Below are 12,714 nucleotides of genomic sequence, written 5' to 3' on the forward strand. Positions count from 1 at the left end.
TAAATTATTATGTAAACTGATATATAACTATTTCTATAATTATGTTCTAGAGTACTAAAGTCATTAAATCCATGTCACTTTATACCAATAATTCATTTCTAGAATAATATTATATAACTGTACTTTCTTCAAATAAAAATAATGTATGATAATTAATACCAGAATTTAACTAAAAATAATTATAATATAAAATTAGGTAGTCTTTTAATAAATTTATTCTCTAACTAATTCTCTTTAACACACTAATGTAGTTACAAATACATAGATAATTAAATAATATTTACTCTATATTTCCGTTTTAAGAGAGTTGATTAGTTGCAAATTCAGTAAATTGTATACCTTATTTCTTAAATTAAAAAGTAACTGCTTATCATCTTAACAGTTGGTGATTCTCAATTAAGTACCATTATTCAAAATATTATAAGATTGAAACTAAATATAAAATACACACACACATATATATATATATATATATATATTTATATTTCAATTTTAAAAAATAATCAAAGATTTACAGACCACTAAAGTCATCCATTTGCTCTTCACATTTTTTTGGCCAGGACTTTTTTCCGTTGCATTACCTTCGTCCTGTGTTTCAGATTGATTTGTTTCAAGACTCATCTGCTCTTTCAGTTCTTTCATTCGTGCATCTTCATTTTCTTCTACAGTACTTTTGTCCATACTACTATCTCCTGGTGTTGCGAACTGATTATCAGACATATGAACTACATTATCTTCTAACTCTTTATCTTCGCCACTTATCATACTAGTGGAGGAACCAACAGAATCTCTGTGTTCTTTCACTGGAACTCCGTCTTTATCTGTTTGGGCACAAGTAAGTGTAACACTTTCTGCAGATTCCAAACTTTCATATTCTGTCTGTGTTATAGAACTTTGTCTGCTATCACTGACAGAATGAAAGCTTAAATCAAATGATACATTTGACTCATTTGCAGTATCTTGTAAATCTGCCATAGGGCTAATTCCGAGATTTTCTCGACCACTAAATGAATGTTTTCTCACTTCGCCCACTGTAGGAAATAAAGCTCCCGATTCTTCAGGATTTTCTTGTGAATCAAGTATTGGCTGTGATTCAGCTTCATTTTCTAAGTAACCTTCTGTATTATTTTGATTCTGAAATATTTCTTGCTGAGGATAATCGATACTTTCAATATCATCTAATGGCTGCTGTTGAAGTGTATCAGATGATCCATAATCTTGTCTGTTAGTAGGTTCTATATTAGGCGAATAATTTATTTTTGGCTCGCTGCTGGGTTCACTAAATGAATTCCGTTGAGTTGGAAGTATTTCTACTGATAATCTTTTGGCTTCGATTTCTTGTTTTTCAGTTAATGATAAACCTCCTTCACTTTTCACACTATTTGATCTAGATTTTAATTTAGGGCTTAATTTCAAACTTTCAAGACTAGATCCCAAACTAAACAAACTAGAAGTACTTCCTGAATGACTGCTATCTTTTGATGAAGTTTTGTTAACCTTTGTTTTATTACCTTTTGAATCTCTCCTTAAAAGAGTAGGCATACTCATCATACGATAACCTTTTGTCATTTTATTGGACAAAACACTGAATATGTTGGAAGATTCAGTATGTTTTTCACTTTCACTAGCTGTTGTAACGCTAACATAATTTGTATTTGGAGTGTTGTCATATTCGTTTCTTTCTATTCTACTATCATCGGAATATTTCCATATCTGACTAGTAGTAACAGAAGTTGAAGTAACCATAGGTGGAGAAGGAGGAGGTAGCACAGAATTAAAATAAGTGTCAAGGCATTGCACTTCAGGTTGCAGTTGAACATATGATGCTTCATCATCTACTTTAGTTTGTTCCATTGGAACAATATTTTGAACATCACTTGATGTAGATATATATTCTTCAACACAATAACTGTTCTCTACCTCAACATGAGAATCAAACTCTGCAATGTCTTCATAAGTCTTATCAACAGTGTATTGTGCATTGTCAGAGGCAACATATGTTAATTTATCTTCAAGATCATAAGAAGCTTTATTTATTATTTGGGATAAATCATTTAACTTACTTTTTGCTTCTGAATGCACCTCTACCTGAATTATTGTTGTACTAACAATTGGACTCAAAGATTCAGAAGATGAAACTGGTGGCAGTCCTTCAGGTTGTCTATGATTGTCTTCTGTCCACTGAATTTCACCAAGGCTTGTCAACTCTTCAGAGTTTCCAGAAGGTGGACTTTGCTCTTTTACAGGTGTTAAAGGTGTATGATAACCTTGAAGTTTACCATAATCACTATGAAGAGCATGTTGAGTTATCTCAAAGTTACCATCAGCAGTAGTACTACTTACAAGTAATTCCTCTATTGGCATCACATGAGAAATACAAGGTGAAGACACTGGAGAAGAAAATTTGTTCACTAAAGAATTCTGTGTTGTTTCCGAAATACCACTGTACACAACATTACTATTGTGATGAGGAGAAAAATCAAGATGCTTACTGGTTTCATCAATCTTAGTAGTCTCTTTACTTTTATTCAATCTTGGTGATAATTGTAGAATACCAATTAATCTGTTTTCTCCTGGTATTTGTGAAGAATGAATATCTGTCATTTGTGTATTTGTAAAATTACTTAAAGACGGTAATTTTCTTCTGCTTGTACTATCATGGGGTACGTCAATATCCCTTTTGAAACTGCTATCAAATGTAGAAATGTTTGGATAATTATCAAATGTAGGTATTTTATTTCTGTCTAAAGTATTTGAAATAGAAACTGTGTCTGATAAAGCTACATTGGTATCTTTATTCTGAGTAGCTATTGGTTCCTTGTTTTTAAAGGGACTACCAAGATAGCTATGAATGTTACGAGATCTGCAGAGATCCTGAATACTCCCACTACTTGGCGAGGTGGTGGATACTTTATGTAAATTAGCCGACAATCTATCCAGTTCTTCAAGATCTTTCTCACTGATGCAGGGAGAACCATTTCGGTACATCTTATAATCCGAAGCAGTAAAAACTTCTTTGGGAGTCTCCCTTCCTCCATCAATTTGAAAATCCGTATTAACATAACTACAACTACCCCAATCTGGACTCGCTCGACTCGACATATCGGAATATTTTGAAAATAATAGGCACCTCTTATTCCATTTGGCAGACGGATCATTTTCTCGTACATCGTCTTCCAAATTATATCCAGAAATGCCCAGCAACTCGGATTCGGACAAGTCGCTGGATTCCACGTCAACAACATGCTTGAGATCCAACCTTTCTTTCACAGAGGGATCACTGGCAACAGAATCAGACCCACCATGCAAAAAATCTAAATCAGGAACATCACCACCATTTTTAATCACAGTCAGAAGCTGTGTTATAACTGCTTGCTGTTCATATAACAAAATCTCTAGCCTTTCGAGTTTTTCCCACATTTTGACATATTCCTGAGAGAGAAGATCCACAGCTCTCCAAGCATAACGAAGTTCTACTTCCAATTCGCCTAACCTACCAGCTAATCTTTCCATAAAAGCATCCACGGCCTGTTCTACATGAGCACTGAACATAGTATAGTAATCAGGTGAAACGGAGTGTTTTAAATTACGTACCCCGTCCATCCCACGTAATCGGTAACACCATATAAGCCACAAACAAATGGGAACTTCACTCGTTTGTCCCTCGTCGGAAAGTAGCCATTGCTAGGCAGTCCACTTCGGAGATGGATCGACCAGCGATACAAGGCCGGATTATACCAACATGGCACCAACACTTCTCCATACAACACGGCAGACTGTTGCTAACGCACGCATCACAGCTTTTATAAGGACCGGGCGCCGATTGCCCAGATCCACTAACACATTATAAGTCCACCGTCGCCACGACTGCCGATTTGTCGCACTTTCCATCGTACGGCAAGGGAGACACACACAGTGTGTCCAGTATGAGTGAGAAACAGAGAAGAGACAGGAGAGAAACGAAAGGCGCACCCGCAAATATTGATCGCTTTTGCTCCAACCAGTAGGAAACGCCCAGGCAAGGGGGAGTACGGACAGAGACAAAGAGAGCCTTCGCGCAGCTGTCAAACGCAATAGGCTTACAGCCTTGCTTATACAGTTTTTTATTCGGAACAACTGCTTCCTTTAATTCTTCCTTCTTACCAATTTATCGTTGACACACGCCAAACACGCACTCTCTTTTCCCATTTTTTCGTGAATAATATTAACTTTATTCGTCTTTTAAAGCAGTCAACAGGTTTAGACAATAATTTCCCTATCAGATTATATTAAGTTCACACTTTCTTCTATATATATATATATATATATGTGTGTGTGTGTGTATCTATATCCGATAATCGTGATTTCTCTAATGTGAAAATTTCTTCTTTCATTAATAAAAAATCGTTATCACTCGCTACTTTAACAGAACAAAACAAAATATTTATAATTTTTATATAAAAATCGAAGCAAGTGTAGGTGACAAGTAATGATTAATGATTTCAACACTCGACATGTACTTATTTAGTTGAAGATTCTTTCTACGTTACAGTTATAAAAAAAATGTCATTTCCGACTAAATTAAGCGCAGTAATATAAACATTTTAAAATTAACATACTCTAAACTACCTCAGAAATAATTTACTAGGTACAAACTCCATAAATTTAACCTATTTTTCTTTAATTTTTGTTTATGTGAAACAAGTCGTGTTTACAAATTACACACTCAAATCGGAACGAGACGCATATTTCAAAAAGCCTTCATTATATAACGAACCGATACAACGTCTAAGCACGATATAAATCTTTGGAATCGATCAAAGAAGTAAAAATAAACATCCTGTTCCCGTATAAAATACATTATACAACTTATAACTAACCGTTAGCCTGAAATAAATATACAAATATTCAATTCCTAGACATTCTTGGCTTCCATCATACTTTGTTATAAACAGGCACAAACCTATATTTTTAGCATACTCCCCATAAGCATCTACAGGAAATTACCTTTGGGAACAGTCGAGCTAAATTTATTTCTGCCAATGCCAAGAATGTATTCTAGAAAATTAGTTTCTCTCCAATATTATAGTTACTTTTATTCTATTGAATATTAAGAGAACCCTGCAACTTGTTACATCATCTATATTTAACGAAAGGTTTCTGTGGCATCGTTTCCGTTACGAGCTCTTAAACAGGGGTAATGAAACGAGTTAAAGAGGCTTTAATCGCCTTTGTTATTTATGCATTTATTTCGAAACGAAAGTAAAAGATAAACGCGAAGTAACTAGAGAAAAAAGCAAACAGAGACGACAGTTACGACAGTCTTGAAGCGGTGAGAACTATGAACTTAAGTCAACAACGATGGGAATTACCCCGTTTTTTTTCGACTAGGAGTCGATATGTGTCAACAATTCACTAATGACCTATAACCGATTTTTCTTTGTTATATACGTTTCCCTTCCAAAACAAAAAAAAAAAAAAAAAAGATGTTCCTGAATAGAGTACTGCACCTCCGACCTCATCCAGACGGAGCCATTAAACAGATGTTAATGAATTTTGAGAGAATTGCAAGGCAGACATAATAACAAATTGGAATAGTTAGATAGCAATAGATACGTTCTATTAGTTTCTTTCTATTATCTAATCAGCCGGAGGACAAATTCGTTAATTTACCAATTAAGCATTTGTCAAGAGCAGTTATTGGCAGTGCCACTTACATATTAAACATTGTGGAAAACGTCCTTATTATCCGGTGAGTTAGGAAAACAAATACGCCCTAAGATAATGAGATAAAATTTTACTAAAACGGGGCATAATGACAGGGATTTAAAAATCGAAAGTGGAGCATTTTTACTCTGTAACGACCGAAAGTACTACCGAAGCGTCAGTCGATATACTCCCGACTCTAAATTATTCATAGTTTCGTGATGAATATTTTCGAAGCGGCCATCTTTAAATTTCACCTCCACGTAAACAAAAATATTGTAAAATGTTGGAAGCGAACCCACGCATCCAGTAGATTTACAAGGGTTAGAAAGACACTCAGCGGTTTGAAAGGAAAAAAAAGTAACACCATCGCGATAAATCGATTATCGTGGAGCCATGCCATGCGACGAAAATTCTAATTAACGTCGCTAATCGAGTCCAAAAGAAGTTAAGTGAATAAATAATGAGATAAACAATGAAGAAAGGAGTAAAACACAGGAAAATCTATTTAATTCCAGCAATGGGAATATATTTATTATGATTTACGAAGTGAAGCCGCGGTGCCATGTAGAGGAGAGGACGAAACTATTCCACTTAAGCAGGCACGAGTGGGGGAATAAATCTAAATACGCATCTCCAATTAAGCGAGATGATTGGATTAGGAAAGAAGTAGTAATCTAAATTCGAGCAATAACACGTGTCCGATAGGGAATTTTGACACTCGCTGACGTCACGGATTTCGTGACTAGCCGGCTATGAAACGTCGTGAGTCGCGTGCAGTACGGGTTTTCTGTTTTCGGATAATTTTTTAAAGCGGGGGGGGGAAGAAGTAACGAAAATAAATATTTTCGAAGAGCCAGATTGAGCCGTAAAAAACGCATCAAAATAATCAGTAAAAATTGAAAGAGATTTAGGTTTCACATGAAATTTTCGTGTTTTTATTGTCACGTAGGCGTGCGCTAATTAGAAATATTTTTTAAATAAAAATATTGGCTACATTTTTTTGGAAAAAAATTAACAGGAAAAAGATACTTGAATCGATAATTCACGTTATTGCTTGTAGGTGTGTGAGGAGTATGGTGGGAGCTCATGAATGGATAAGAAAAAGAGCTTTATATATTCGAGTGAAGTTAGGTGCCGAGATTATTAAATTATTTAAATTCTGTTCTGAAAATTAAGATATTTAATTTAAAATATTTAGGCACTTAAAAAAAAAACACTTCTTTTCATAGCAGTTCCTCAGATAACAAATATCATCCCATAAGATCCGGGTTCAAATTTAATCTTGATCCTCAGGTTAGTCGAAACGTCGTTCTTCATTCTTCATCCATGTTTGCAATCCTATTAAAGGATTTGATCCGAAGTAATGATGAAAACTATGGCAAAACTAACACGAAACTGGTGTCAAGCATTAACAAAATCAATTAAAAATTAAGAAATTTATATTCTGATTATCTAAGACATACTGTATATAATATATTATATAATTAAAAATATGTCAACTATGTCTAACCATTCAAGTGAGTCCAGTTTGAGAAAGGCAAAGTTATTCTCACCTTTCTAACCACATCAGGAATTTTGGAATGACAAAATTTCACGAGTTGTTTAATTGCCTATTTTATTAGTCTGTTAGCATTAAAATGTTTCACGCTTAAAGCTTATTCTGCGAAACTAAGCAGAACGGAAAACACTCAGCGAGCGGTTACAGGATTTTTCCATTGAAAGCGACAGCGACTCTTTCAACCTTAAACAAAGCATTAAACTCACAATTGATGTAGTTGTTTAAAGGAAAGAAATTCTAACTGTTAATTACGAAGAAAGTATTCTTTAGAGAGCTTGGGTTTGCCTTAACAAATCGATAATTTATGAAAGGGAAACCTATCTTTTCTGACAGTTGAATGGGGAGTACAAAACCGAAACCCGGATATATTATAGCCTGTCCCGATAAAAATAACGACGGCATCTGGCTATTTTGTCGGATATAATTGTTCTGCTGACCTATCTCGACCTCGATAACTAGCGAGATAACGGCGTCAGCGAAAGAAACCCCTCAGCTTCAACAAATTATCATTGCAGCCTTACGACGCTAATGCACATGACAAACTTCGCTCCCTGATACGATTACATCTAACAAGAGATAAGATAATCATATATAAAATTAAATGCTACGTTTCGTTTTGTTCGTATCTACTGGACGATCGATGAATATTTTATATGGAAAAAAAAACGTTATACAGGGAGAGAAAACAGCAAAACTCGGTATGTCTGGGTATCGCAACTGGTTGTCATGGCAGTAAAAACATTGAATGAATGTAAGAACCACGAGTCATAATCGTATCGTAGTCCGGAAGAATCCATTGCTTCCTGACTCCGATAAAGAATCGATAAAGAGAGAGACGTTTGTTCTCTCACCGGCATACGTATCGAACAATGAAAAGAAAAAAGTAACAAGTTTTGGCCTTTCGCTTAAAAGAATCCGCTCAGTTTCGACGTTTGGGCGCTTCGGGGCAGAAATTGAATTTCCGAATTTTAATCGTCACTCGACACTAAAGCGTGCCCTTAGGAAAGACATTAATATGCTATCCTGCAACCCAAATTCTGTCAAATTGACAAATGAAGACGGAACATAGTTGTCTGGTCGTCTTCCCGGAATTTCGTATTCTGCAGGCTAAGAAGGCGGGATGACATTCCGCAATCATTCAAACCGGCATGAGGTTCAAAATTCCTTTTATGTGCCACAACTGGGTTACAAGAGAGTATTTTTCTTCCAAGTAACGCAGTGAATATATGTAAAATTTTTTCCATCTTACGCTGTTTTCGCCTATTCTCTCCCCATCTGTAGAAATGAGACGAGTCGGTTGCCATGGTAGAAGCAAAAGTTGCCAATATTGCAATTGGGTTCGATTGACTTCGAATGAGTTTGCACACGTCGCGCCTTGGCGCACATTTATAATTTGATACCCGTTCGTACTTCCTGGTCACAAAATTTCATAAGAAAGTTGCGTGTTGCATGCAGTTGGGCCAACACCCCTATTTGCTTATTAATTACAATAGTTTTAAAATCGCAAATGCTCTCGTTTGAAAAATAATGTAGAGCTTAGTTTAATTGGGTTCCAAGAATTACATTTTCAACACGGAAAGTTTCATTTGCACAGTTTAAAATAAACTTCTAATGAAGTAATACAAGTATAAAGAAGATTTCAAAGAAAAATTTGAGAAAATACGTCCAAATTGCATTAATGTAATTATTGTAGATGCCATCTTAGAGCCTAAAATTGATTTTTCAGAGTGAAACAGACAAGAAACTTCGCACAAATGTTTCGGAAGCTTCAAATCTATATAATTATTCAATAAAACCTTATATGAAAAAGTTTCAAGCGCGCAAAAAGTTAGTATATCAAAGACTAAGGAAAAGAATTTTATATTTAAGAGTTAAAGAAAGTAGACAATGACAAAGAAAAATTGAAGAAAAGAATGATTTAACCTAAAATCTTCAGAATGGATGGAAAAAAAACTTGGTAAGAAATCGTGAACATCTTTATCTATAGGTATTTATAAGTTTTAAAAGCAATTCTGGCTCCTTCCACAAATTTCGATTTCTGATATTTTCACAACTTTACCAAAAAAGGAAGAAAAATAAAAGGAGATGAAAAGTAACAAACGAGCTGGACTCAAGCCACAAAGTCTGTAAATTAAATTCAAAATTCTGCAATTAATGTTTCCTTCCGAAAACTTCACACGCAGAGGAGCCTTTAATGGATACATCCATCAAAAGTGGAGAGAGATGGAGTGGAGGACGACGGTGCCATAAAGGATCTTGGGGTGGGGTTAAGTTATCTTAAATAGCTTTATACACTATAAAACCCACGATAAAAACTTTCCTTTAGATTACGAAAGTTATTCTTTTTTATTATTGTATTTTTTTTTTTTTTTTTTTTTTTTTTGAGAAATGGAAAGGATGTCATTTTTCAGAAGCATGTTAAGTTTATTAGCTGAATTAACTAGTACTTTCACGCGATTTTTAAGTAACTGGTTAGAAAAAAAAGGCTATAAATTATATGGCCCTTAATATTTTTATTAAAATCGTTCCTCTTTTCCTTTATAAATACACGAATGAATGGCAAAAAACCCGTAATAAAAGTTAATCATTAAGGATCATATCTTAGAAGATATATAAGTTTATATATAGTTAAGGATCTATGTTAAGTCTGACGGTTATGACATATAAATATATGACATTTAGTTAAGGGTAATACGGGTTAGAATCGTGTGATATAACGATGAGAAATGTAACATATTGCGATCTAAAAAAATAACCAAAATGCACGCCAGTTTATTTCTGCTACAAATGTGTCGAAAATATTTTTTAATATAAAAAAATACAAGTAAATGATATATATTTTAGTTTAGGCGATAGGAAAAATAATAATAAAAAAACCATATTTATGTATTTTTTGCGTGTTTTTTCCTTCTTCCTCCTTCCAAAAAAATCTCATGTGCGTCTACATAAGTAAAATTTAATTTTAAATTAATTATTCTACCATTGGAAAATAATTGGATCGAATGAAAATTCGGAAAGAAAATCTTACGAGTGACCGAAAAATCTTTCTTCTTTGATTATTTTTTTTTTCTTTTATTCGTTTCCGCGTAATGAATTAATTTAAAATGGCGCCTATCACGAAATCGACATCACGTCTAAATCTCTAGAAAAAACGTTAAAAAATCTCGTCAAAAATTCACGCCGATGTCGATTTTAACATTTAAAAAACGTCACATTTCTGTCACGAATGACGGTACTTAAAAAAAAAGGAGAAATTTAATATCACTCGAGTGGGTTACATTGATGATTGCTGCGCGTAAATTTTCGTGAGAGTTGGTTGAATCGTGCCTCCTCGTAATTATAATTTGTATCGGTTTTATGATTCCTGTATCTAGTTTCGAAGTGGCTAACCAATGCCTGGTAATCAAAAATACGCACTCTTTCACGGGTAATTCGATTTACGAAGTCCTTCTCTCTTCAGGCCACCTGAATGTATTTTTAACACCTCCGTACACAACCGGAAAATTAAAAGACGTCGGTGTCACTGCTAGCAATTACACTACTATAATGGCTTCAAAGTAACGTAATGGGGCGAAAGTGAGTAGGATAAATTGCATATGTTATACTGTCGCGACTTTATTCCGTGCGATAATGATCGTCCCAACGAAACTCGATGTTTACTATCTTTGCGATGGAGTTGGCGTTTGCGATGGCGATCGATATCTCGCGACGTAATAGGAAATATTAAATATATTGATTGTGACTTCGCCATTTTTTATGTGGATGATAAATATTTTAAAAAACAATAAGTGATTGAGTTAATCTTTCCGCGATTATCTCAATCACTAACGCGAAGAGATAGCGATGACGTAGGGAACGATGCATGTCAAAAAGATTATAACGATGTTTTGCAATGTTATACACAGTTTATATATATTTAAAATATAATTAAGAAAATGGATACTTCTTTTCACGAATTGAATTGCAAGTATGTACTACAAATACATACTTTTCCAACACGTGACGCTCGTGTTATAAGCTACATTTGATACGCGTAGTGTCGTGTACGTTACGTGTACTTCTATGTTTAAAACAGAATCGTGGGTTTACTGGTGTGGAAACAAGAATGGCCACGTAGTCGAAAGAAGAAAAGCAGCGTCCCCAATACGGCGTATGTCATCATAAACAGGAAACGCGATCGTAAAACGCATAAGTAATTAGAACGAAATACATTATTTCGTTAATTACCAGCCATAAATTAAAATTCGAGGGTACAGTTAGAATAAACATGCCTTCCTGTCGTAAATAACCTGCGCAATTTTGTTTTTATATTTAATTTTTAAAGGGCATTTCAGACCAAGTGTCGATATCCACACGTCACCTACAAAGATGAGAAACCAGAGTGGAATTACCAAAACACCACCTTATTGGCGGTTCTCGATTCATACACCACAGGTTCTCTACATCCTAAACGACGGTAACTAAGCGACAATGACGTCAGAATGACGCCTTTTGATAATTGAACCAAAGAGAATAGTAGCTTTTTAGATTTATAAACAAAGGCCAACTGGGATTAAATTCCTCAAACCCGGTTTTAAAGGGAGGAGCTAGTTTAAGCCAAGAAGAAACATTTCAAAGAAGTAAAAACAAGCCAGCAGATGTGATTCGACGATACACTTCGATCAACGTCATCGAGGTGCCAAGTGTCACATCTTCGCCCGCCACGTCTCTATCCAACACTAAACATACTTTCTAAAAAGTAAGGTTGCAACGAAGCATGCATAAAACGTAAATGAAGCTGGCAAAATTTAAATTAATAAGTATTTTCGTGCGCATAATAGAAAGAGAAATGCCAAAAACGTAGTTTTCTGCGTACTTTTCCATTAATTGTGGCATGGTAAGGGTAATCTAATACCACCGTACCGCTTTATTAACTCCTAAAATTTAATAATTGCTCTCCGTCGCAGGTTGTATTTTTGTCCAGACTTTAAATTTCTGATAAACTAATTAAAACGAGCGGGTACGTCGGTTCGTTTTCACTTAATTAATACGCAGTCAGAACCGAGCGAGTAGAGCTTTTACGCTTAGGACTCGGGTGTATTTTTTAACGTTCTTCACTTGTTTTATGGCATTTTGACGTAACGGGTAACGTAATCGCATCACGCGCGTTAAGTAGGTACCTCGTGTAGACCACAAAATCCGTAAAATAAACGTCCACGCTTTTCCAAACAGCAACTTCTGTGGTGCGTGCCTGGCGTGACATATGCGTTTGGTTAGGAAGTTAACACGTATACAGACGCATCATCCCTTTTTTTAAAGTTCAAAACCTGCGATTTATAAATTGACATTGCTAAACCTTATATATATATATAAAGTTCTGTCGCTGACAGATGATTCCGTTAATATATGCAAAGCCGCGCCGATCTGGTTAATTTTTTTCTTCCTTCTCCTCTTCTTTAATGTGTAAGCTTAGTTGTTAGTTTAGCAAT

The 12,714-nt window shown here is 34.9% G+C and overlaps 1 protein-coding gene across 5 annotated transcripts in view; it reads right to left on the bottom strand.

The window, feature by feature from the left end:
• unc-13 overlaps positions 1-12,714 on the bottom strand; it is a 347,436-nt gene that overhangs the window by 200,219 nt on the left and 134,503 nt on the right. For 2 of the 5 annotated variants that reach the window (XM_067268875.1, XM_067268876.1), the window contains exon 1: positions 520-4,302. The exons of the other annotated variants lie outside the window; for them this stretch is intronic. In XM_067268875.1, coding sequence (XP_067124976.1) covers positions 520-3,603 — 3,084 coding nt within the window. In that variant the 5' untranslated portion in view covers positions 3,604-4,302. Of the gene's footprint in view, positions 1-519; positions 4,303-12,714 lie in introns of those variants that run through there. 5 annotated transcript variants of the gene reach the window in all.

The sequence above is a fragment of the Centruroides vittatus genome, unplaced genomic scaffold (assembly GCF_030686945.1).
Source record: "Centruroides vittatus isolate TY-2023 unplaced genomic scaffold, ASM3068694v2 contig_341, whole genome shotgun sequence".
NCBI lineage: Eukaryota > Metazoa > Arthropoda > Arachnida > Scorpiones > Buthidae > Centruroides > Centruroides vittatus.